The following is a 26,595-nucleotide window of genomic DNA, read 5'->3' on the forward strand; positions in this document are numbered from 1 at the left end:
TGTCCTGACCGTTTTTTCTCGGTCTTCTCTCTTTAAATAATAATAATTACAAAGGCGAGAGAATTTTCGGAGCTGGAATGGCCTGAGCATGGGTGATTCTCATGCAGGGAGCATGCGAGGTCCACGGGCTGGCAGGGAGGGGTCCCCCCTCACGTCTCCACGGGACTCGGCACCATACTGTTGGGGGTGTCCGGGAGCTGGGAGGACAGGGAGGTCACGTCGCTGCCAGAGGAATTGCCTAGGGAACCGGACTCGGAGAAGGAGACCTGGGGTGGGGTGGAGACATCAGGATGAAGCAGGTGAACCACACCAGAGCTGGCCCTCCGAGCCTTGCTCTCAGTGTCACGGAATGCCCCTAGGGGATAGCCGCCGGCTGAGAGCAAGCCCTGCGGAGGGAAAAGCAGGTCCCCTGCAGCACGCAGAGGAACCAGGACAGGGATGCGGGGTGCTGCCATCTGTCCTGTGTACGCTTAAATCCAGGGAGTCCTGGGTGAGAGCGTGTTGTGGGCTAGGTGAGGCTGCAAGACCCCCTGCACTTTCCCCATTGCCAGCCCCTCGTCCCATTTTTAGCCCCCTTCCCACTACAGCTAAAAGGCTAAATTCCCACCCCAAGAGTCCGGAGGTCGGGGAGGTAGGGCAGAGCCTCACCAGCTGCTGGAAGGCTGGTTGGTCCAGGTCACTCTGGAGTGCGAACTCGCTGAGTGCTTTCCATGGAGGCTGGTAGGTCTGCACCTCAACTGCGCTGCCCTGCACCGCGCTCTCGTGGCGAATGGGGCTGCCCGCCACCAGGGGCGTCCCGGTAAGTCCCTGCAGGCTCTGCGAACAAGCAAAAGACACTGGGCGCTCAAGCTAGGACTTGCCTTTTACGCCACCTTTGGAAACGGAGCTTCACAATTTTAGGCCTGCACTGGTTTGGGGAGAAGCGCACACCCTACTGAAGGCGGAAGAGCCCTACTTTCCACTGAAATAACCAGAGGCCCGAAATGTGCAACCAGTCAGTGCTGGGAGCCAGCCACCTAGCAAGGGAAGAAGCCTGTGCTACCATCCCTCCCTGGGTATGCAGAGGATGTGTTCAAACCGAGCCATGCTGAAAGACACAACACGCCAGACCAAATTCCAGGCGCTGCACACACCCATGAAACCAGGGTTCCTCACTGTACCTCGGACCCCAAACTCTGGGCTGCTACTGGGTCAAGACTACCCCACCTTAGACAAATTAATGAGGAAGCCTTAAACCCCAAGGCAAGTCTTGCTCTGATGGTACAAACACCTGCTATTGGAGAGTCCGGTTCCCCTTTGATCTCCCCAGAGCCCGCCCATAAAAGGGCACAGATACTGTGGTGGGAACCGAGGCCCACCCGACCCGTTCCTCTGGCGGCACAGCCCCTCACCGTCTTGTCATTGTGCTGCTGTTGTTGCAGCTGCTTCATAAGAATGGATTTCTTCTTGTCCTTGCACCGCTTGTTCTGGAACCATACGCGGATGACCCGCGGGCTCAGGCCGGTCATCTCCACAAGTTGTTCCTTCATGAGCGCATCTGGCCGCGGGTTGGCGGCGTAGCACGTCCTCAGAGTGTGCAGCTGCTTCTCGTTGAGCACAGTCCGCACTCGGGTCGTCTTCTCCGTCTGCTTGTGCACGTGTGGACGCAGCGAGGGCTGTCGGCCCGACCCAGGCTCTGCGAGGACAGGGTGGGGCGAGAGGTGAACGAAGGGCAGCCACCTACTCGCCCAAAGACTAACCTCCGGGCGGCAGGGCCCTCCAGGGCCCGATTTCGTTTCCCTTTTATTTCGTTTATTGTTCCTCTCTCAAAGGAACTTTGCGTTTTCCCCTTTTTCCGTGCTCCCAGGTGGAGTTGCCCTGCTGCGATCTCCCGGGGCTGGGGACCACAGTGACTATCCAGGTTATGCCTCCTCCACTCACCCGACCCTAGGAGAGCTGCTAGGGCCCCTTAGGGACTAGCAAAGTCCTCCGAAAGAAGTCGGAGTTTCCGAGGAAGAGACCGGAGGCGCGCCCGGGACTCTGGCGGGAGAAGGGAAACTAGCGTACCCCGGGTGAGGCGCGACTTTGGGATCGAGGGATGATCTCCCACTCCTGGGGTCCTGTGAGGGCCCTACCTCCTCGTTCAGAGCCCATTCCGTCAGGCCTACGCCACGCGTCTCAAAAACCAGGCCTGGGGCAAGGACCGGCCTCTAGGGCCCTACACAGTTCCTTCCTGCCTGCCTTGGGGCCTTTGAGCCCTAGGACCCTTCTCCCAAGGCTCCAGACTCCCCTGGCCCAGCGGGCGGAAAACGCTGGCACTCTCAATTAACCTCGGGTTCTCCCAATTCCTGGGAAATAGCCCGATTCCTGCAGCCTGCAGCAGACAGCCCGCCACAAACAAAGGGGAGCCCCTTCCAGATCCCAGACAGGGTTGCACTCAATATCTGCTTCATTTTGTACCACAGTCCTATCCAAACCTGGTATATACACTGAAGGATACACGCTGTATTGATTAATGTTCCCCTAGGCATTTCTAGGTCCAGATAAATATTTACAAATAACTCATCCAGCCCAATTTCCTCTTTCTATAGGGAGGAAATAAAGATCCAGAGAGGGGAGGAGTGTTGCAAAGCCACACAGCACCCAGAGGCTCAACCTGATCTAAATATCTGTGCTATAATGCCACTGGCTAGCTGAGGCCGGGGTCCCAAGCTTTCTCACTTTCTCGGCCTGCCTATGGTTACATTAATATCCCGTTTCTAGGCAGCTCCTGATTAGCACACAGAATATCCTAGTGAGGGCTTTCTTTGATACAGGAGTCTGCTGTGCCCTTATACTCTCTCCCCAAGAAGCATTTGACTAAGTTGTGCATCAAATTGGGCCTCAAAATACAAATTACAGAAACCTCTTTGTTGGATGGTTGGCCTTCGGTGGGCTCCTGACTGGCTGAGTGCCTTCCCAGCTCCCAGTTGGGAGCTGTATTACTTACATATACACCCCCAGGCAAACCTATCTTTCCTTTCCGACAATAACACATATTCCTGGAAGAAATTCCAAATACAAGTCCCTCCGACAGGCACCATTTAAAATCCCCTGTTGGCATTCACTTTCTGCTTCTCCTAGCAGTGTGTCCCACATGTTCCCAGTCACGGAGAACACAATTCACAATTCCCCAAATTCATACATGCAATGTCTGCCTGACACAGAAGAACACACAGCCTGGCTCTCAGCACACAGTTCCGCATTCATACGGAAAAACAGACACAGCAGACGGAACCTCACGGAACTGATCACTTCGGGTCAGGAGCATAGCACCCCCAAAACACACACACACACCACTGACACCGACGCAGGCGGGAGGCGCAGCCCGAGCGCACGGCTTACCTGGCAGATGCAGGCCGCGGGCTCCCGGGAGAGGACCGGGGCTGCGCGGGCTGCCGGCCGCAGCGCGCTCAAGCAGGAGGCCGTGATCTGCGCGGCAGAGCAGTTCGTGCTCCCTCAGCGAGAACTCATCTCCAGGCAGCAGCTGGCGGCTGCACACGGAGCAGCGGAAGCACTCTATGTGGTACACGCTGTCCCGCGCCCGCATCACCAGGTCGCTGCTGCTGAAGCCCACCTGGCACTTGGCGCACTTGATGCCGAACAGCCTGGGGGCCCAAGGCACCAGCTGCGTCAGCGTGGAGCCTGCAGCCGGCCTCACCTCCCACGCCGCTATGGGGTCCGGGAGACTCTCTCCCCAGATGCTCTGTGGCTCACTGGGGACTGCGGGGGACTTGCCCGCAGGGGTCCTGGGCCCGGAGTTGCGCCGACGCACCGGGGTTGGGACAGCCGTCTCCCGGGCCTGGTGGGAGCAGGGGGGCGGGTTGCCATCCCAGGCCTGGGCCCGGCCCTAGCAGGCGGTACCGGAATCCCGAACTCCCTCCAGCCTCACCTTACGTAGTCCCGCTTGCAGTAGGTCTTCCCGTCTCTCACGAAGCACGTGCACGTCTCATCTAGGTACTGGCTGCACTCGGCGCACTTGAGGCAGGCGGCATGCCACTCGAGGTCGGGCGACACCCGAAGGATAAACTGGTCGTGGATCTGACTCCCGCAGCCCACGCACATGGCGGTCCCGGGCTTCTCTGCCGGGGAAGGGCGCAGGGCCCGCGTCAGGCCTGGCTGCCCGGACCCCGGCCGTCCTCGGCCACTCCAGCCCCAACCCAATCCGCTCGTTCTTTCACTCTTTCAAGAATTGTGAGCGCAAGGAAAAGACGAGCTTTCTAATGGTCCAGAAAATTGGAAACGAAAAAACAAAATATTCTGATTTTGTGAAGGCTTTTCGTCTCCCTCTCCAAATACTTTCGCTATCACATTCATTGAACACGGTCGTTGAATCAGTATATCTTGTAACTAAGCTCTGGGGTGAGACGAGAGTGAATACATAGTTCAGCACCAAAGACGCGACATCAATACTTAACGGTGATGTCCCGGCATTTCCGCCAGCACATTCCCATTCACTGCGACTCCCTCCTATCCCAACAGAGACACATCAGCTTTCAGTGGAGTCCCTGCTCATTCTTCTGACATGTCTTAATTTAAATATCTCAGATCAAGCGAGATAAATCTTTCCAGCTTTGAGAGTCCCAAAGACAAGGAAACAAACAAACAAAAACCCCACATCCCTAAATCAAATCGGATTGCTTTAGCGCAAAACAGAAGCAGAATTCACACCCTGAGGTCAGCCTATCTGGCTCGAGAAACAGTATTTAATTATAAAGCAAAACAACAGATTTCAAAGGATGAGCAGTCCTATAGGAGAAATGCACTCGTTTTATTTTTTTCCCCTCAAGCACCCTGTCAAATAGAATCCACTTGTAGAATCCACTAAACATTCTTCTGCATTAGAAATATTGCATATTAAGCACACTCATACACACCCACACAGAGAGAAAGACTTACTCTTGGAATGATCCCCCATAGCACCCAGAAAAGGATAATGAAAAATAATATCCACCATGCAGAAAGAGATGTGCGCAAAGTGTGCGACCAGGGGCAGAAGGATGAGGGTCGTGCGCCCAGCCTCGGTTCTTTGCTAACTAACTCCTCCTGCCCCGCGGAGTTGAAGGAACGACTCCGCACCGGCCCGCACGCAGCATGACGTCAGCACGCACTCGCCCCGGGCCGGAGCTGAGGGCGGGACCTGTGGCGTCACCAAGCTTCCCCAGAATCGCTAGGGATGAGGGGGAGGTGATGGGGACCAGGGGGTTGATGGGCGGGGTGGGTTAGGGTAGAAGGAGGGGGTGAAGGGAGATTGGCTGGGAAGAAGAGGCCAAACCTGATTGGCTCCTAGTGAACAATGGAGCGCAGCCCCCTCCCCTCAAATCTACCGGGATCTGGTCTCCCGCCCCGATCCGGCAATCCCAGCTGGACCCTGCGTCAGCGCCAAGCTGCAGCTCTGAGCTTCCTCTCGGGCTTGCTGGGCGGTTTCCCCAATCGGCCCCAGCGAGGTGATGGATACCTGGTGATAGATGGGTCCGACTCTCCTTTAGAAGCTTCTTTCTTTTATAAATTAAAAAAGAAGAAGAAAAATCCCCTGTAGAGACGAGTGACCTGGGGAAAAGGGGAACCGTTTGGAGGTGAACATCATCGTCCAATTGGTCACCTTTCTTTTCTCGTGTGCTTTTGTTCTCAGGATCCAAACTAGAGAGAGAGGTTAGGGAATGACCACTTGTGTCAACTCTTTTGAGACTTCACCACTCGAGTTGCCTGTAGAAAAACAAGTTGGAGGTGGGTAGCGCTAGAATGAAGAAGAATCCAAAAACTCTGGGGACGGGTCCTAATTTGATCCTTGCATCATTCGTGGCTTCTCCTATTTCTTCTCGTTCTTTTTCTCCTCCTTTTCCTCCTGGCTTTCTTTCTTCTTCTTTTTTCTTGTCTTTTTGCTTTTTGTTTGTTTGTTTTCAATTTGACATCAAACCTCCGCTATTCTTTCCCCACTCAAATTGCATAGCTCCTTCTAGGAAAACTGCTGGGGTCCAATGTGTGTCCTACTTCCAGAATACAGTGATTTTTACAAACTCTGATTTTTCATAAACCAACTGCAACATCAATAAGCAGAGGAAAAAATATTGCTCGCGGGGTAATTTACTATCTACACAGTGGTTTGTCAGTCCTTAGAAAATCCCTGAATTCTAAGAAGAATCCAGGCATATTTTTTTCTTTTAAAAAAAAATCTCTGTAGGTTTTGTTTGAAAGGGTTCATAAACCGGTTCATGAATTATAAATAACATTTGTCCGACCATGGTGTCTGTTGTTTTCCCATTAAAAGGCATATCGAGAACCTGTACGTGCCTGGGTGGGGCGCGGGTGAGCGCCTAGAGATAGAGTGTCCACCGGAATCCCAGACCCAAGCCCTGATCTCCGCGGGTGTGTCAGCCCAAAAACCGAGTCAAGCGCGCGCGGCTGCCAATCTATTAAGAAACAGAGGCTGGTGGGTTTAAGATCCCAGCTGCTCCCCGGAAATGGGTGCAGCCCAGAGCGCAGGGAGAGGCTTTGTAGAAAGCCGGGCTAGGCCCTGAGGGCTCACTAGGACCACCACTCAGTGAAGCTCCACCTCACAGTGAACGTTCTTGGATCTTCCGGGCAGGTTTGCGACCACCGCCTCCACCTTTGGAACGTCTTAGTCCTACTGGTCTGTTTCTTTGTCACTGCCTACCAAAGGCTCTGTCAACAGTTTCTTGCATCTCTGGCCACTAGATCCCCGAACAGCTATGAATGTGTGCAGAGTGCGTCAGGGGTAGAGAGAATGCTACATTTGCATTCCACAAATAAATGGGGAAAGAGGATAAGAGAGAGTATCTCTGCACGCGGAGCTGCCCCAGGCCACTTGTGTAACGTCAGGCATCTCATTTTAATTCTCCTGCCCTCAGTTTCCTAATCTACGATATGGGGTATAAGAGTAGCAATGTCTCCTGTGTAAAAATTTAACTACTGGAAAAACCTTGGAATACTACCTGGCACATAGTAAGTGCTTGAAACACGTTCACTCTAATGGTTATCATTATGGCTGTGGGGTGTGTGTGTGTGTGTGTGTGTGTGTGTGTGTGTGTGTGTGTGTTGGGATCCTCTTTCCAGTGCCTGGTGCCTGTGTGGGTCTGGGCTTGTTGGAGAAGTCTTTATAAGTGAGTGGACTTATAAAGTCAGCTGAGATTCCTTTGTGTATTTGATGTGTGCTTGCTATGAGGATGGGGGATGCCGTGTGTGCTCTGAGTATGAGCTTGATTCATAGGTAATGTCTGTGTATGTGAACATAGTCTCTACAGTGTGTGTTGGGTATAGAAAAAGGAAGTACACCCCATCAGGTGGCTTCCCCCTGGGGACCCCTGGCCCAGGTCAGGCTCCCACCACAGGTCTTGCTCACCCTGCCAGGAGCAAGTAAATCAATCAGGGGTGCCAGTGGCCAGGAGGAGGCAGCTCCAAGCAAAATCCTAGACTCAGCCTTTAACCCTCTCTTGCCCAGAGAAAGATCCCCTTCCTGACCAGGAAACCCAGTCCTCTGAGACCAGAAGGAGCCTTTGGCAGAAGGTGGCCTCTTCCATGCCAGGAAGCCAAGTGAAGGACAATATTTGTTCTGCATCCACCAGTGCAAAGCCTGTGTTGTTAACTGCTTAGGCTTTCCAGCAGTGTCACCAGGTAGGTTGTGTTAAAACCATTTGTTCCAGGGGGAACTGAGGCTAGAGGGAAAGTTACAGGGCCACAGCCACAGGGCAAGTCAGAGCTGGCAGTGAACTCAGGTCTGTCTGGATGCCCCTTCTCTCTCTCTCTCTCTCTCTCTCTCTCTCTCTCTCTCTCTCTCTCTTTCTTTTTCTTTTTTTCTTTCTTTCTTTTCTTTTCTTTTTTTTTTTTTTTTGATACTGGGGATTGAACCCAGGGGCACTTAACCACTGAGCCACATCCCCAGCCCCCACCTTTTTAATATTTTATTTAGAGACAGAGTCTCCCTGAGTTGCTTGGGGCCTCACTAAGTTGCTGAGGCTGGCTTTGAACTCACAACCCTCCTGCCTCAGCTTCCTGAGCTGCTTGGATTATAGGTGTGTACCACCGTGCTGGCTTCCTTGGTTTTTAAATCACTGGGCCACTAATGACCCACTTGAGTGTGGCTTTATCACTCACACCTTCACTTCTCTATGGCTGTAAAACCAGTTTCATGGTCCCTCCATGTGGGTCTCCTGGGTCACAACCACCCCCAGAAGTCTAGCACTAGGGTGGGAGAAAAGCATACCTGCCCTGCACAGCCACAGGGCACCTTCAATCTGGCCCTGCCCTGGTTCTTTGCCTCCTAGCTTCAGAGTACCCTATCCTTATTGGGATCGCTGCACAAGCTCCAAAACTAACACCAGCTATGACCCTCCTCCTAGAAAGGTTTCAGGAGCACAGAGACGTCTCCCTGGATTCTTTCTTCCCCAACCTCCCTCACTCCACCACTACTGCCTAAAACTGTTCACAAGGGCTGGGGGTGTGGCTCAATGGTGGAGCACTTGCCTAGCATGTGTGAGACACTGGGTTTGATGTTCAGCACCACATAAAAATAAATAAATAAACACAACTAAAAAGAAAAAAATGAACTGTTCACAATTCCCCCCAAAGAAGATTTAGTGTACAAAGATCCCAGCAGGTGGGGGTGGGGGGCCTGGTGGAAAGCAGGTGGTCATTCACCGGCCACTAATGGCAGCTCCTAGCCTCAAAACAAGACCCATAGGGGAAAAGAAGACAGGAAAGTTCTCAGCCAGGGAATCAGGGGCTGGAAGAAAATTTCAAAAACAGGACAGATGACCCAAAACATACCAACTTTTATTATTTTATCTGTTTGCTGAGTCAATCTTCCCATCCTTTACCCTGCCCTTCTCCTTCTTCTTATTTCCTTCTAGAATTCTGGAACCAGGAAACTGAGAGACACTTTGGAGATTCTTTCAGCCCCAACACAGCAATGGCAATGTTAAACCAACAAGGGGGTCTTTCTGAAGCACAGGGCCCATGTGACTGCACAGGTTACATTTCTGTGAAAGAAGTATTGAGGAAGGTTCTAAATCTTAGCAGCTCCTAAGTCAATAAACCAATAACTCATACCAATACAATTAGTAAGAGGATGGAGACCCAAACCCACACCCCACATCAGTTCAGGAGATGAGTTATGAACTGGTGGTCCTTGCATCTGTCCAAATGGACATGATTTTGTCTGTTGTTTTTTTCATAGTGGGCAGACACAGGCCAAGGTTGCCCAGGTTATTCTATATTAAAACGAATAAGCCCATAGCCACAGTGCTCTTGTCCTTGGGCAAGTCAGTGGTGAGGGGACCGATGTGAGAGGCAGATAAAAGTACCACATGGAGTCTTACAGAAAGAAGAAACAAATGAACCCTTAAAAAAAAAATACACGGAGAGTCTTTGTTTCCTCCCAAATCACTGAAGGTAGCTGCAGGAACTGCCTCCCCAGTCCTAGATCCTGGGAGAGGAGTGGGCTGTGGGGAGGAGGGGTGCCTGTTGGCTTTGGGGAAAGTTGCATTTCCCCCCTCTTTCCAGAAGGGGGAACACAGCCAGCTCTGCTTGCCCAGGGCTCTGGAGCTTTTTGGCTCTTTTTAGCCGGCCTGCTGCCTCTAGGCCTGCCTGCCTTTTAGTGTTCTGTTTTCTTCTAGAAGCACCTCTCCCCTTGCCAAGATCCAGGTACTGGGTAAAATGAGAAGGAAGTGGAGGTAAGAAAGAAGGGAGAGATTGAGATCCAAAAGGAATGGATGCACTAAACCAGGATTGGACAGTGATTGTGCAGAGTGGCCAGCATCTTGCCAAATGAGCCAGGTTTAGGGTTAGGGCCCTGTTTGTCCTTTAACAGTATCTACATCCAAACTAGAGGAACTGTACGCTGTCAGAGCTCAGTCTGACTTGGTGCTAATGATGCTTGTTTTTCAATTAATTTCCCCAGCAAGAAAACGGAATATTGTTCTAAGCTCCTTCATCCTGCATAAATGTATGTGGATTTAGGTTTTGCAGACTTTGGGGGCTTGTTTGAGTCTCTTTGCCCATCATGGATGTTTGCCCATATGATGCTAAAATAAATGAAGATTGATTGATCATATCATCTTCAACATGAGACTATCTCATCATAAAGTTATTGTCCTTTTAAAGGTTTTAAAAGATGTCTTCTATTCTTTCCAATATACATTTGTAAGAAATTAAATATGTGTGGGTTTTTTCTCATAACAAGGACCATAAATTCTTGTCCCATTTGCTTATTCATTATCTTGTAACGAAACAGGAGATGTAAATTTCATAATGTTTGGCACTAGCCGAAGCAGCAATTTTTCAAAAGAACTACGATGGATTCTCTTTCACTGAAAAACATCTTGTGGAGGTTTGATTTACCAGTAAATTCCAAAAATAGATAATAACATGAGATAATAGAATCTGGGTTGTCACCTCCTGTCCGATGGGATTATCCCAGGTCTGATCATGGGCAGATTGTGATTAATGTGATTGGGATGGGGCATTAGTCCTCTGCAGGAGAGAATCCAGTCAGATTGTCATCTGCTCTGAATGTGTAATCGGTTTGGAGGCAGCAGAAAAGCAGCTTGTACCAGATTTTGCCACATCACTGCGATGAGGTCTATTTTGATCAGCTTGAGTTATGGACAATATAAATTATTTATGGCTGCTTTGGACATGCCTCACACTTGTAAAGACCTTCAGAACAAAGTAATAATGTTCCTCTGGTTGTTGTAGGAATCTCATTCTGCTAAATGTCAGCACCCACATCTTGCAAAGTGCAAGAAGGAGAAGAGATTGATGGCCGGGAGGTTCATCACCAAATACCCACTGAACATCACGAGAGTCAAAGGGTTGCTGGAGGCTGGGTAGGCAAGAACCAAGCGGTGTGTGAAGAATGGGAAGGAGACCCAGACTCAGCACAGGCAATGAATGGTGAGGCTCAGACAGCTGGGTGTGGGGGAGACCTCCTCACACTAAACAGGCTTCTTGATCTGTGCCTTTAAGGTTGAAAAAGCATCAGAAGTGGCTTATAAGTGTAGAGGGAGAGGGTTGGTAGCCAAGGGCAGAATGTACAAATGTCCTGTTCAGCAGGGAGGGAAAAGGAAAGTGCTGTTATGTTTGTTCCCTGCAACCACTTCGTGCTGGGCACTGGCTGGACTGCGTGCATCAGACTGCACATGTCAGATGAGTGCTTTGGGGTAAAAGAAAGCCCAGCTAAAACTGGCATAAGCAGAAAATGAGCTTGCTCAAACAAGCACAGAGCTAGGAGCAGCCCTGGAGTTGGGGGGACAACCATGTCATCAATTCTTAGTTCCTCTGCTTTACTGTCCACAGTCTCAGCTTCATTCATTCTGTTCTTATTTGTGCTTGCAAAATGACTACCAAAATATCTAGGTGCATATGTCTCTTTGTCTGTGAGAGAAGAAGCTGGTATCTTTGCAGAACCCTCTCCTCATCAAAAAACTCTTTTCTGTTCCCTTGGCCCAAATTAGCTTACTTCTGCCCAATCACTGACAAGGAATTTGGGATTCCCAATTGAGTTAGACTAATGAGCAAAGGCACAAACCAGTGAATACCGATAAATATTTAAGAACTTAGCCGGACATAGTGATGCATGCCTGTAATCTCAGTGGCTCGGGGAGGCTGAGGCAGGAAGATTTCTAATTTAAAGCTAACCTCAGCAAAAGCAAGGCCCTAAGCAACTTAGTAAGACCCTGTCTCAAAATAAAATATGGAAAAGGGCTGGGGAGCTGGGGCTGTATTTCAGTGGCAGAGAACTTGCCTAGTATGTGTGAGGCTCTGGGTTCCATCCTTAGCACCACATAAAAATAAATAAAATAAAGCCATTCTGTCCATCTACAACTACAAAATTTAAGACTGGTTCTCTAGGAAAAATCTTGTCATGGATGCTTTCCAAACGTGGCCCACTTATGGTTGCATAAGTGTATAAAAAGTAAATATATTTCCTATAGCTTAGCATAAACAATTATAAAAAATAAACTAGAATTAGTATATTCCAAATGAAAATATTTAAAATTCTGTTATCAATTCCACAAGAAAGGTGTAAGTCTTCATGAATAAAACAATCTTGACTAAAGCTACATAAAGGAAAGCAAATACACAATCGTGCCACATTCTTTAGAAGGGTGGGGTTGCTTCTCCCCCAAATAACCTACAAAAGCATAAATCTATAAGTATAAACCAGTGTAGCACAAATAAAATTAAATTGCCAATGGAATTTTACAAAATAATTCCAAAGACAAGGTGAAAGAAAAAATGTGTGAAAATAGTAAGGGATGTTTATAAAAGAAGAGAAATGAAAGGTGATTTTCCCCTTGAGATATTCAAATTCATTGTGAAGTTCTAATAATGAAAATAGTTTGACAGCAAAGCAGACCTGATAAATTTAAGGTAGCAGATTCAAATGGCAAAAATAGGCTTTTGATTTCCTAGTAATTAACTGGAAAAGTGGATGATTTTTTGGTGTGTGTTTGTTTCTTTTTCCAGTCTGGGGATGGAATCCAGGGCCTCTCACATGCCAGGCAAGTGCTCTGCCCCTGATCTAGCTACCTCTCCAGCCTGGCAGATACTGTTGATACATTTGAAGAAAATTAAAGTTGGACTTCCCTGCACCCACCATTGACCAACATCTGCTTCACATGAATTAAAGATTCAAAGTAATGATAAAGCCACAGAGGTACTAGGTAAAAATGCACATAACTCTCCTATAACCTCAGGATGAAAATGGGTCTTCCAAGTGGTACCACAAAAGACAGCCCTGGTTGGAGAGACACAGGGGCTTGCAATAGCTATTTGTTGTTGATGATAGACTAAGGCAATGAGACCCTTAAAAAAAACTCACTATGTTAAAAATTCAAATACCAATAAGAAAATTATGAACATTAACAATAACAACAACAACAACAAAAAAAAACAGGAGCTGAGGTTGTGGCTCAGTGGTAGAGCACTTACCTGGCATGGGTGAGGCCCTGGGTTTGATCCTCAGCACCACATAAAAATAAATAAATAAACAAATAAATAATAAAATAAAAATTAAATCCTTATAAAAGGGGGGGGTGTGGCATGTAGCTCAGTGGTAGAGCACTTGCCTGGCATGTGCAAGGCCCCAGGTTCAATCCCCAGCATCCCCCTTAACAAAAAATGAGCTGGAAAGAAGAAAAAAAATCTGATCAATAACACATGGAAAATTGTAGTCTTGTAAGTGGTATTAGATATTTATTCTGCATTACAAATCTCTGCAAATTGTGACTTAAAACTACATGCATTCACTATCTCATAGACTCTGTAAGTCAGAATGCTGAGCCTGGCTGCTGAGTGTGCTCAGATCCAGCCTGAGGTCCAGGGCAGCCAAGTTCATTCTCATATGGAGCCTTGATGGGAAGGATCCCAAGCCCCAAGCTCCTTCAGATTGGTGACAGAATCTTTTTTTTTTTTTTTTTCAGCTTCATTTCATGATAGTTTGCTTCTTCAAAGGTAGGGAGAGGGAGAAGGGGGAAGTAGTGAGGAAGGCAGGAAGGGAGGAAGGGTTGGGGTGGGGAAGAGAGATTCTACTGCTTGAGTGTCTGAGTTCTTTGGAAGAGCTTGCCTGATTAGGTAAGGCCCACCTAGGAAAATCTCCCTTTTGATTAATTCAATGTTAACTGATTGGGGACCTTAATTATATTTGCAAATTCCTTTCACTTCACTTTTGCCATATTCTACTCATTAGAAACAAGTCACAGGCATTTAAGGGGAGGGTATTATACAAGGGCATGACTCATTGGGGGCCCACTTTATGTGTGTCTACTACATTAATAATCAAAGAAAAGCCAATTAAAGCCCCATGAATTGCCATGTTTGGTTTCTCACATTAGCAAAAGTTTAGAAAAAAAAAAGAAAATCTGAAAATTCCCAGTTTTGGCACAGTATAAGAAAATTGGTCCTCTGACAGCCTATTGGAGGGAGTGTCAAACTGTCTAGCATCCTGAAAGCAGTTTGACCAAATTTGCCAAAGTCTTCACATGAATCTCTTTGACCCAACAAAACTTCTGCTAAAAATTATCCCAAGGAAGTACTTATGTGTGTCTACTACATAGATGTAAAGATTTAACCACACAGCTATACACTGAAATTTTACTTATAATATCTAAAACAAAAAGGGAAATAAAAATAAACAGAAGAGGGGTTGGGGCTGGGGCTGGGGCTCAGTGGTAGAGTGCTCGCCTAGCACATTTGAGACACTGGGTTTGATCCTCAGCACCACATAAAAATAAATAAATAAATGTTCACCTACAACTAAACAAAATGAAAAAATGAACCCTAAATCGTTAAAAAAAAATGTGGTACTGTCATACTATAGAAGTGCACTGACTCACACTATTTTAGAATTCAGGCTCTCCTGAAGGCTTCATCTGGGCTGAATTTGGGAACCACTGGGATAGACTCCTAAGGAGAGTCCTTGAAATCTCTTTTCTGAACACTGAGAGCAGAGCTATGAATAAGCAGATATGATTCCTGCCCTTTCTCAGGGAGGAAAAGACTCTGGGACAAGTGTCTTTCATGGAATCCATGAGAAAAGAGATGACATCTCCCCTTCACCCTCCATAGCACTAGAAGAGGAGAGCAAACTCAGCAAAGACCTACCAAACCACGAAGGCTCCAGGTGCCCTCAAAAGGCCAGCCAAGGGCATTAGCGGGAAAGACAGCCGTCCAGTGGAACTTGGGCTGATATCTCTTGGGCACTTGCAAGGCTCTTCAGCATCAGAGAAAGTTCTGGTATCCATTTCTGTCCATGGGTATATTGGAAAGATATGCATGTTTTATTAAGCCCAGAATAAGACTTCAATATTTATAGATAAATCTCAGACTTCCCTTCAGCATTAGGAAGGCGAGCAAGAAGCAAGGTTAATTTGATAATGTAGGCAAATCCCTCTGCCATTAATCCCATGAATCATATATGTCTCCTCTAAGAGTCTGAAATATGAATATTTTAGCACAAGTAAAGTATCAGGAAAGTAAAATCTCACTAATTGGAACAAACTGGGAAAAGTCAAAGTACATTCTAGAAGATTTTAAATTCAAGGTCACCTTTTTATATAGTACGTGCATGTTTATATGGACTTTATGTTGAAAGTGAAGTTAACAAAGTGAACAGGTCCTTTTCAGATAGAGGTCTCACCTTAGCTGTGTTCACATTGAACTTAGGAGCTCAGGAGTTTCAAAGCTTATTTGTTAGTATGCTTCTAGGTGCAGCCAGTGTCTGAAAGAACAGTTTTGGAAAAACCACCCTTGCACAACTGTGGACTACAACAGCCTACTTAGTACATCTTTTTCTCCCAGACAATTATAATGGTTGTTGTCACTTCACTGGGATCCTTAGTACACATTCTCAGCTTCTAAGCCCAAAATTTCAGAGTTCTCTAACTTTAATGATCACATCTGGGGTTGGCAGGGGTTCCCTACTTTCCCAAGCACTTGGATCATGGCTGTGCCTTTAATTACCAAGAACTCCCTTTAGGAAGATTTTTTTTTCTTTCTCTTGGGGAGAAAATTTCTCTTTCTGGAATACCTACGATGAACCTCTAGAGTGAAAGCCCTTGAGGGCAAGGACTATATCTACATTCCTGGACCTAGAAGAGGCCTTACACACAATAAGTGCCCAGTAAATGGTTGTTGAATTAATGCTATCCAGCTATCCTTGAAGTGGGCCTTAAAAATGGGTGGTAGCCAGGTTCCAAAGTGGCCCCTAGTGATCCCTGATTCCTGCCATTTCCCCCGAGGGTAGTTATCTTCTACACTGTGCCAACACTGAATAATGTGATTGATCAACAGAATGTGGCAACGGTGTTGGCATCTCATTACTGAGTTTAGGTGAGAGAAGGCTGAAGCCCCCTCCTCCACTACTTCGGAGAGAAGCCCTATAAAGAGGTTCTTGGTGAGCAACAGCAGCCTCCTGCCCATAGCCACAAGTGAACCTAGAAGAGAATCTTACAGTCCCATTTCAGTCTCCAGAGACCATAGCCCTGGCCACTGCTTTGAATGCAGCTTCATGAGAGACCCTGAGCCCCAGAACCACCCAGCTCAGCTACTCAATGATTCCTGAACCCCAGAAATGACATAAGGTAGTGAATGTTGTTTCAAGCTGCTAATTTTGCCTTCCTCATAGAATCCCACATGTTTCTTCCCCATGAGGAAGGCACTGGCCTCCCTCATCTACCAAGGAGGACTCAGGATCCGTGCAACAAAGATGCTTGTGTGAAACATCTCAGTTAAACCCCGAAATAAAAGAAAATGGATTCAAACCCAGATCCCACACCTGTTGTCTCTCAGAGAACAAAAATCATCACATTTCTCTTGCTCAAATAATCTTTCCCTTAAGTCTGTCACTCTGTTATCGTCTGGAATTTCAACATCTGGTAATAATAAGAGTAGCGATTATTAAAAATATACCAAGGGAAGCGGTTTGCATAACCCAGAAATGTTCGAGGTTTCATGGTCATGATTTTCAAGTAGAGAAATGACAACACATGGGAAGGAACAGATACGTTGAAAAGAGAATCTGAAAGCAGCACGGTCAGAATCATCTGTGAGTGTTTTTAGCACAAAGAAAGAAATCCTTGGCAGACATTGCTAAGAAGGTAGGTCCATTTCCACGTGCTGTACGTAGAAAGGCAAAATGTCTTGCAAGATAATTGCTTGTTTGAGAACACCAAGGAGCATGGAAAATCTGAAGCAGGTTTCAGGAATATGGGCCTGTTTCTCCCCAGCCCACACTGAAATGGTGCAGGGGGACCACCCAGATGCAGTACTCTGGGGTCTCATCTCCACCAGCTTCCAAACATTCAGTAAAGACGCTGGCTCTGCTGTGCAAACAGAGCTTCCAGACAAATCCCTGAGCCTCCTTCCTATCCAGAACTTCTGCAGCAGCCACAGGAAGTGGAACTGGAGCCATCCAGATGGATGGCACCAAGAACTGAAGGAGGCTGAGTGTGTCCCAGTGGCTCTTGTTCACGGAGCCCTGAAGCACTGGTGAGTGGAGATCAGCATGTGAGATGGCTACAAGATCTTTGTCAGATGACTACTTAAATTACTGGCTTTTCAAATAATTTTAATTTTTTTTAAGGATGGAAAATAAATGAGAGGACTTAAAACCTTTCTTCATTCTCACAGTGTTTGCATGTGTTTCATAATATAAAATTCACAAGGATGCAATATATATATATATATATATATATATATATATATATATATATGTACTTTTTAAAAACTTACTTATTTGGTACTGGGAATTGAAGCCAAAGGCACTCCACCGCTGAGCTATATCTCCACCCCTTTTTATTTTTTATTTTGAGACAGGGTCTCACTAAGTTGTCCAAGCAGGGCTCAAACTTGTAATCCTCCTGCCTCAGCCTTTCTATTAGCTGGGATTACAGATGTGCACCACCGGAACTGAAATTTACCCATTTAAAGTGCACGATTCAAGGGGTTTTTGTTTGCTTGTTTTGCATATTCTCAGAGCTGTGCCACTATAACCACAATTAATTTGGGTACATTTTCATGGTCTCTGAAAGAAAGCCCATACCTGTAAGCAGTCGTTTTCCATTCCTCTCTCCCTGGTCTCAGCCCCAAGCAACACTGTTGTACTTTCCACCTCATGGATTTGCCTATTCTGGACAATTCACATGAATGGATCATGCAACACAGTATGTGGTCTCTTGTGACTACTTTCTTTCATCTACCATAATGTTTTCAGGGTTCATCTTAGCTGTACCATGTGCCAGTACCTGAATTTATTAATGAATGATATTACATGGTATGGATGTACCACATTTTCTTTTTCAGTTTATCAATTTATGGACATTTGGGTTATCTTACTTTTCTGGCTATTATGAATAATGCTGTATGAATATTCATGTACACATTTTTTTTTTACATGTGGGGCTCAAACCTAGGGCCTTGCAAATGTTAAGGAAGGGCTCTGACACTGAGTTATGGTCCCAGCTCCCATGTACAAGTTTTTAATGGGTCATACATTTTCATTTCTCTTAGGCAAATACTTAGGGATGGAATTGCTGAGTCATATGACAACTCAGTGTTCAGCATTTTGAGGAACTGCTGGACTATTTACCAAGCCAGCTGTACCATTTATGAAGGTTCCTACCAGCAATGTGATGGGTACCAGTTTCTCTAGATCCACATCAATACTCTGTTGGGAAGGGGACGGGGCTACGGCCACGGGGTGTGATAGCTCGAAGGTATGAGGTTTCTTTTTAGTTGATGCAAGTACTCAAAAGCTGTGATGGATTATACAATGGATTGTACAATATATGAATAAGCATTGATTTGCATATATTAAATTAGTGAATTGTAGGGTGTGTGAATTATATCTCAAGACAGCTATTGATGAAAACAATCAAACAAACAAAAACAGCAAACGCCAGAGGAATGAGGAAGAAGGAGAGATAAGTGCAGGCCAGGCAGTCAGAGAAGGCTTCTCAGGTGAAATGCCCCTCAGTTTACGCATGCATTCATTTGCTCATTCACAAGGACACACTGAGTACTTACCTGTGCCATGTGCCACATAGTGTTTTAGGAGCCACGTCTACAACAGTGAGCAGAACAAAGTCCTTGCCTTGAAAAATAAAGCATAATAAAGAAATGGACAAAATAGGGAAGAGATTAGATAAAGTGGTAAAGCCTCCTCTCCTAGGAGGTAGTAGCTAAGCTGAGACCTGAAGGAAGAGTGGGAGCCAGCCACAGAGAAGACCAGGAGGAAACGCATTCCAAACAGAAGGAATAGCAAATGCAAAGGCCCCAAGGCAGAATCATGCTTATGCATTGGAGGATGAGTGAGAGGAGATCCATTGGAAAGCCAGGGGCCAGATCAAGCTGGGATTTGAAGCCCTGGAAGGAGCTTGGGATCCCCCACCCCCCCCACCCCCCCCCACCCCCGCCTCGGCCCCCAGCACAATGGGAGGGTTTTGAGAGGAGATGGTGTAAGGTGATTTATGTTTTAAGAGGATAATTATTTGTTTTGAAGCATATCGCCTGAGAAGGTAAGGCTGAGGCTCAGTGCCTAGTTAAGAGGCTCCTGTCGTCGTCCCAGTGACAGGGGATGGTGGCTTGGTCCTGGTAGAAGCAGAAAGCTAGAGCTAACAGGATTTGCCAGTGGAGTGAATGTAGGATCTGGGTCAGACTTAAAAATAAAATACTTACATTTATACTTCTCTCTACATTCTGGTTGTAAGTCATATAAGCAGAGGTTTCAAACTGGTGACCTGATGTGTGTTCGCGTGACTGTGTTTTAGTCAGTTTTATTGAAATGAAACTTATTACATCTAATAACATTCATTAATTTTTAAACGAGCAGTCTGTGGAGTTTTGATAAAGGTACACAGCTGTTGATGTACCAAAATCATGATGTAGAACATTTTTATCTCTCTACAAAGTTCCCTTATGCCCATTTGCCATCAATCCCTTCCTTTCACGCCAGCTCGTGGCAACCACTGGTCTGCTTTCTGTCCCTCCAGTTTTAAGAGTGTCATAGAAATGGAGTTGTATGTCTTTGTAGTCTGGCTTGTTACCATAGTGCTTCTGAGATCCATCCATATTGTTGCATGGATCAGGAGCATGGACTTTTTTATGTTATACAATGTAATACAACAGACCATAGATTTATTGATCAGTTAACAGGTATTTAGATTTTTTCCAATTTTCAGGTATGATAAAGTAAGCTGCTATAAACACCTGAGTATAATTTCAATCTAGGGCTACTGCTAAGCCATCCAACTCATGTGTGTTAGGACAGTCGGAATATTCAGCTTCTATTTCTGACCAAAATTCAGAGAACTGACAATTGTCCATGAGAGTGAATGAAGTGTCCACCATTGACCCCGTGACACAATAACACACAATAGATTCAAGATATTTTCAGCATAGTACCTGGTGATGAACATGATGAATAACTGTAGGCTTTACACACCTTATGTTTTCACAAGCTTTCAAAGTTGTCCTTTTCTACTCCATACATATTATTGGCACCATCTGTTGGTAGTATATCTTAGCCGATTTCCCTCTTCAGGTTACACTGACTCAGTGTTGTCTCAACTTATTTGAAAGTATCGCATCATTCCATTCAGACTCCTCACAAAGGCCAAGCCTACAATCACTTTAAGCTTGGCCTTAGAATCTTTGAATAAACAGTATTCAAATAATAACAGTTATATAGACAGTAATTCTACTCAACTAATATTGAGTAGAATTGGTAATATCTGTGAACTCATCCAAAGCCAAGGAAAACTGCTTGAAATAATTTGCTTGCTTTACAATTGGTGATAGACGTTGTTCCCATGTCCTCCCCTCTTCTCACATAAAACTTCCTAGTATTAAACAAGTTAATTTTCTCAGGACACATTTTTTTTCAGCTGCTTATATTCAAACAGTTTTATCAGCTCACTATTAGTAAAATGATTCTCCTTGTTGAACAGATGAGGTGCTTGGAAACCTACTTTGGTTGCATTTTCTTTTCTTTTTTCTTTTTTTGGTACTGGGGATTGAACCCAGGGGCACCATATTACTGAGCCATATCCCCAGACCTTTTTTTTTTTAAATTATTTATTTTTTTTAGTTGTAGATGGACACAGTATCTTTATTTATTTATTTTTATGTGGTGCTGAGTATCCCAGTGCCTCACATGTGCCAGGCAGGTATTCTACCACTAAGCTACAGCCCTAGCCCCCACCCCAGACTGTTTTATTTTTTATTTTGAGACCATGTCTTGCTAAGTTGCTTAGGGCCTTGCTAAATTGCTGAGGCTGGCCTTGAACTTGTGATGCTCCTATCTCAGCCTCCAGAGTCACTGGGATTACAGGCATGTGCCACCATGCCCAGCCATCTTCATCTTTATTCTTTACATTTATGAAGAAATTCTGATATAATGAGATAATCTATTTTAAATGTCTCATATAAGATAACATGTTCTACTTAAAATTTTCCAATTTTTCTGATGGCTGCTGTCCTGAAAGTTGGGAATGTGTGGTAAGTGGTTAGTTTGTTAATGTACACATATATTCTTTCGGCATCACTGCACAATACTTTGTGCCACTCAATAACAGAATAATTCATGTTCCATTGGATTATTGTTCAGGCCTGTGTATGGGCCCAGCTTCTCCCTCTGCCCAGTTCTGCTTTCATCACATTTCTCACACAAGGGTGGATCCTAAGGGCATACCTTAATAATTATCTTGTATCTAAATTTGTCTCAAAGTCTGCTTCCAAAAGAAGCAAGAGTACATGAGCAGTCTGGAAGGGCAAGTGATAAGATGGGTTTGGGAACTATATTACTCTTTGCCAGATGGGCACCAAGGACTCCATCACGGCTGGTATCTGGACCACAGCTTCTAGCATAAGGTGGTGGTCCAATTGTTATAACTTTATTGGTTTGAGATGGAATGCTCACGAAAGGGAATATACTGGACATTTGAGAAATACGGGTGAGATAGTAACTACAAGGACAATGGCATCGGGTGGCAACTGCTAACCTCCACAAGGATGCCCTAGGAAAATAATACAAAAGCCTAGGAATGATTAACAGGTAATTGAGAGCCATGTATAAAAGCTGGAGGACCTCCTTGACAGCAAACAATGAGATGAACTTCAAGTATTTGAACTTTAAGGATCATTTCCCATTTAATTCACCAGTGTTGTTCCTGCAGAAATCAGACTAAAGCTGGAACATGACAGTAGACCTGTAAAGTACACAATCTCACACAAGTGGTAGCTGTGTGGCAGCCACCACACCAATTCTGGTATCTTTACTATCCTTACTATAGCAGGTGAACATGGTCTCAAGTACATTTTATGTGGGCAATGATTTGGCAAATGGGTTATTTTCTATCCCTGTGAGAAAAGTGGATCCAAACTAGTGTGCATTCACATGGAACAAAAACAGTATACATTTACAGCTTTGCCCCAGGGCCATTATCAACTTTCAGCATCTGTCATAACATGGCCTAAAGAGATCTGGACCATCTGGACACAGTACAGAACATCACAATGATCCATTACATGGCTGACATCACGCTCCGTCTGATGGGCAAAAAGTGGCTCGCACACCAGAGGTCTTGGACTGTCACATGTATTTCATAGGGTGGGAGATAAATCCTATAAATGTTATGGACCTGTTATATAAATAAGATGTTTAGGGGTCCAGAATTGGGGCATGCCAGAATATCCCATCCAAAGAAAAAGACAAATTAAATTGGGCATGGTGGTATATGACTGGAATCCCAGTGACTGGGGAGGCTGAGGCGGAAGGATCACAAGTTTGAGGCAAGCCTCAGAAACTTAAGAGAAGCCCTAAGCAACTTAGTGAGACCCTGTCTCAAAATTAAAAAATAAAAAGGACTGGTGATGTGACTTAGTGGTAAAGCACCTCTGAATAAATAAAGAAGAAGCATATCACAGGAGATAGCTGAAAAGACCTTAAAGAAACACAAGGAAAGGATAGGGCACAGGTACTTTTCAGAATAACAAAGTTGAAGTCAAACCCACTATGATACCCCTTGAGAGCTCATGGCTATTCAGCTTCTAGGTCCTTATGATAGCCCAGGAGCTGGCAGAGGGTATAATAGCATTGGTGAGGAGCTGGTTTTGAGACGATGAGGCAATATGCCTGTGGCGGAGGGTAGGGAGGCTATGATGACTATGGTGGCTATAATATGGGGTCTAATAGATTTGGAAGAGACATCAGTTACTGCTTCTCAGGAATGTCTGATCATTTTTCTAGAGAACCACAGGGCATTGTGTACATATGAGGGGTTTGCCTTACAGAGCCACTGAGAATGATATTTACAATTTTTATCTCACCTCTTAACTCCATGAGGGTACACATTGAAATTGGACCAGATGGCAGAGTAACTGGTGAGGCAGATGTTGAATTTGCTACTCATTAAGATGCTGTGGCAGTTATGGCAAAAGATAAAGCTAATATGCAACACAGATATGCAGAAGTCTTTTTGAATTCTAGAGCAGGGGCAAGTGGTGGTGCTTATGGTAGCTAAATGATGGGAGGAATGGTCTTATCCAATCAGTCTAGCTATGGGGGTCCTGCTAGCCAGCAGGTGAATGGTGTTTATAAGGTGGCTATGGTGGTCAGAGTAGTATGAGTGGCCATGACCAAGTTCTGCAGAAAACTCCAGTGACTATCAGTCGAACCTTGCGTAGGGAGAGAAAGAGCACTGAACAGCTACTACAGAAATAAAAGCTGTGCATTTATGGGAGCTGAAGAGAATGGGAGGGATGTCTAGAATATCCAGTATGATTGGTAAGTGGGAAATAAAATGATTCTGATCACTCTTGGTCAACTTTCTTTCTCCTCTTTAAAGAAAACAAACAAAGTTAAGGTTTGACAGTTTCGCATTACACACTTGTGATTCATGCTTACTGTAAAGTGGAAGTCAAGATTGTTTTAAAACTTTTAAGTTTTCATTAGTTTTGAACACTGAAACATTCATCTAGGATGTAATAGCAAAGATCATAACTGTTAGAACAACTTCCAGCTTTCCTCAAGTTAGTAATGTTGTAGGAGTATATCTAAGCAGCAAGCATATTTAGGTTAAAGCAGTTTCACTTATGTTGAATGTTGCTCTTAGGGCAGGGTTTGTAGCTCAGTGGTAGAGTGCTTGCCTAGTATGTGTGAGGCCCTGGGTTCGATTCTCAGTACCACATATAAATAAAATAAAGGTCCATTGACAACTAAAAAAATATTTTTAAAAAATGTTGGCCTTATACCACAATACATTGAAAACTTTAGCTGTGTGTTGAGAAACATGGTCTTCTGTAAAACTCAAATATAGGAGCTGTGTCTGTGACTCAAAGTAAAAATATTTGACATGTTTATTAATTCTAGCTTTTGATTTAATATCCTGGAAGGCATGTGAGTGTACACTTTCATTTTATTTTAAGATCTAAGACAATTTTGATCTGTAATACCAATACTTAGGAGTTTGGTCATGTCGTTTGTAATGATATTCTGAGGCTTTGATTTAAATCTTTCCTTGTGTTACAAGTTCCATTTAGATGTATTGTACCAAGTGAAACTTGTTAAATAAATCCTCCTTTTAAAAACTGGGGAAAAAAAGAAGGAAGCATAATGCCCGATAAGTTTCTTTGGGTTCTGGACACAGTATATGCCACCTACAAATACTGCCCTAGACCATATGCCAGGTGACATGAAAGGCCACTAGCTGTAAGTGGAGCTCAGAGCAGAAGAGGTTTACAGCAGGTCCAGACTACAGTGCAGGCAGTCCTGCTACTTGGCCATTTGTGTTTGAATAGTGTTATCAGTGGCATAAAAAGGTGTTGTGTAGAGTTTATGGCAAGCTCTGCCTGGTAAACTACAACACAGGCCCCCATGGGATTAGAGCTAGGTCATGCCATCTGCAGCAGAGATTTATGTTCTTTTGAAGAAAAAAATGTTGTGCTTGTGTGCTATTGGGTCTGCTTATGGGAAATCAAGTGACCACATGTCAGGTATTATCTGTAATAATCTGGGTTCCGTTAAACCCAGATCATAATATCAGACAGGCAGCAACAATCCAGGGTAGGATGGAACTGGTACATCTGCGACTGAGCACAACCAGGACCAGAGGGCACACACATGTTCATGAGCTGGCATCCTAGACCCCATGACCGCTGCTATACCAGCCCCTCTCCCCAAGTTCCCACTTATGGCTATATGCACAATACATTACAACCAGCTGACAAGAGGAGGAAAAATCCCATATGTGGCTTATGGGGGTTCTGCTCAGAATGGGATTTCAAATTGAAAATGGAGGGCAAGTGCTCTGTAGCCTCACATAAAGGCAGGGTTGAAAGAGAATGGTGAAGGAAAACATTTGAATGGGCAGGGCTTCAGGAGGGGCACTTGATCATCCACTTTGTGTGGACAGAGAGGTGCCCCAAGTTTACAATGCATATGAGCTCAGGGACAGTGATGAAAGGCCTCCTTGGCTAGCTAGGGGCCTAGAAGCAGAAAGATTTGAAGACTGAGGACAAGGAGACCTGGGATAGAAGCATGAGGTTGAATGTTAACACCCACCATAAAGCCGCCATGGAAGAGGTACCAAGAAGTCAAGAAGACAAAAATGTCCTGGCCACTTGATCTTGGCTAGCCTTTGTTATCAGCCACCTAGTGCAGACACTAAGGGCACATACAGTGGCAGAGACAGTCTCCCTAACAGCATGGGCTGCCACTTATAGAGGCTAATCTAACTACTGCTGCTGATTGAACCCCACTCTAGACCAACTGGCCCTATGGAGGAAAGTTGAATATACTGAACCCCTTCCACCTTGGAAGAGCCATGATTCATCCTGATGGGGATTGACATATATTCTAGGTACTGTTTAATTTTCCTGCTCACAGAACCTTAGTATCACTGAGAGAGAGTCAAGTATATATTTACCAGCACTGGATCTCACATAACAATTTACTGCAATGGTGGTGCAGAAATGAGTCTAGGATTCCCTAAGCATTCTACCATTTAGATATTCCTGGCACCTAAGTAGATATTCTGAGGTAGGTATTGGAATGGCCTGCTGAGAACCCAATTGTGGCAGTGGCTTGGAGTCAGTACTTTACAAGGATGAGGATACCATGTACATTTTTTTGGGGGGGGGGTACTGGGGATTGAACTTGGGGGCACTTGGCCACTGAGACATATCCCCAGTCCTATTTTGTATTTTATTTAGGAACAGGGTTTCACTGAGTTGTTTAGCACCTCACTTTTGCTGAGACTGGCTTTGAAATATCGATCCTCTTGCCTCACCCTTCCAAGCTGCTGGGATTACAGACATGAGCCATGGCACCTGGTGCCATGTACATCTTGAATCAAAGATGATGCTCTGACTTTGGGACCTGCTGGGCTAAAGGTCTTTGTATCCAAAGGAGGAATCGTCCACCAGATGACCCAGCAAGAGTCCTCTTGAGCTACAAGCTATAGATGCCACCTGGGCACTTTGTGAACCCTATGTTCAGGAACCAGAAGTCAAGAAGAGTCATCAACATCTTGGCCAAGATGGATTCACTTTTAGCACTCTCTTGCCCAATCATGACAACAGAGAGGCAAGTGAAGTGTAGCAATCCTAGTTTGAGAAGTGCCTGGTGGTCATCAAGGGACCACAAATCTCCAGAGTACAAGGCATCAGGTAAACCAGAACCCGGTGGAGATACTAGCAGAGAGAAGGGCATTCAGAATGGATGACGAGGAAGGAGACAATGAGCACCAGTGGTGGTGATCCCCAAATAACTGCAGCAGCTGGGGTTATAGTTTTTCCCAATAACCTTCCTCTTCAATTTCCAGCAAGAGTCCTAGAGGAGCTGCTCCTAAAATTGCCTGGGTGAAGCCCGTCTTCAAAGGCTGGCTGTGGCAACTCTTCCAGCTCTCTTTCTTCTTTTCCGTCTGGACAAACATTTCTACAAATGCTCGCTGAACAGCCACAAATAAGAGGCAGCTAATGGAAACTATGCATCCTTCCACCAAGACAGCACATAACTGAGTGAGAAAACACACACGTAAACATCTATGGGGAAAATCCTCT

At 45.4% G+C, this 26,595-nt stretch overlaps 1 protein-coding gene and 1 pseudogene across 1 annotated transcript; one reads left to right on the forward strand and one right to left on the reverse strand.

The window, feature by feature from the left end:
* Window positions 1-149: 149 nt before the first annotated feature.
* Isl2 (ISL LIM homeobox 2) lies at window positions 150-4,975 on the reverse strand. Its single transcript, XM_026400556.2, has 6 exons — window positions 4,918-4,975; window positions 3,911-4,100; window positions 3,364-3,626; window positions 1,392-1,675; window positions 649-816; window positions 150-266 (listed from the first exon to the last, which is right to left on the reverse strand). The coding sequence occupies exons 1-6, from the start codon at window positions 4,973-4,975 to the stop codon at window positions 150-152; spliced, it is 1,080 nt and encodes a 359-aa protein (XP_026256341.1).
* A 17,486-nt stretch (window positions 4,976-22,461) lies between these two features.
* Window positions 22,462-23,220, forward strand: LOC113190974 (heterogeneous nuclear ribonucleoprotein H-like; annotated as a pseudogene).
* Window positions 23,221-26,595: the final 3,375 nt, after the last annotated feature.

This window comes from Urocitellus parryii, chromosome 6 (genome assembly GCF_045843805.1).
Source record: "Urocitellus parryii isolate mUroPar1 chromosome 6, mUroPar1.hap1, whole genome shotgun sequence".
Lineage (NCBI taxonomy): Eukaryota > Metazoa > Chordata > Mammalia > Rodentia > Sciuridae > Urocitellus > Urocitellus parryii.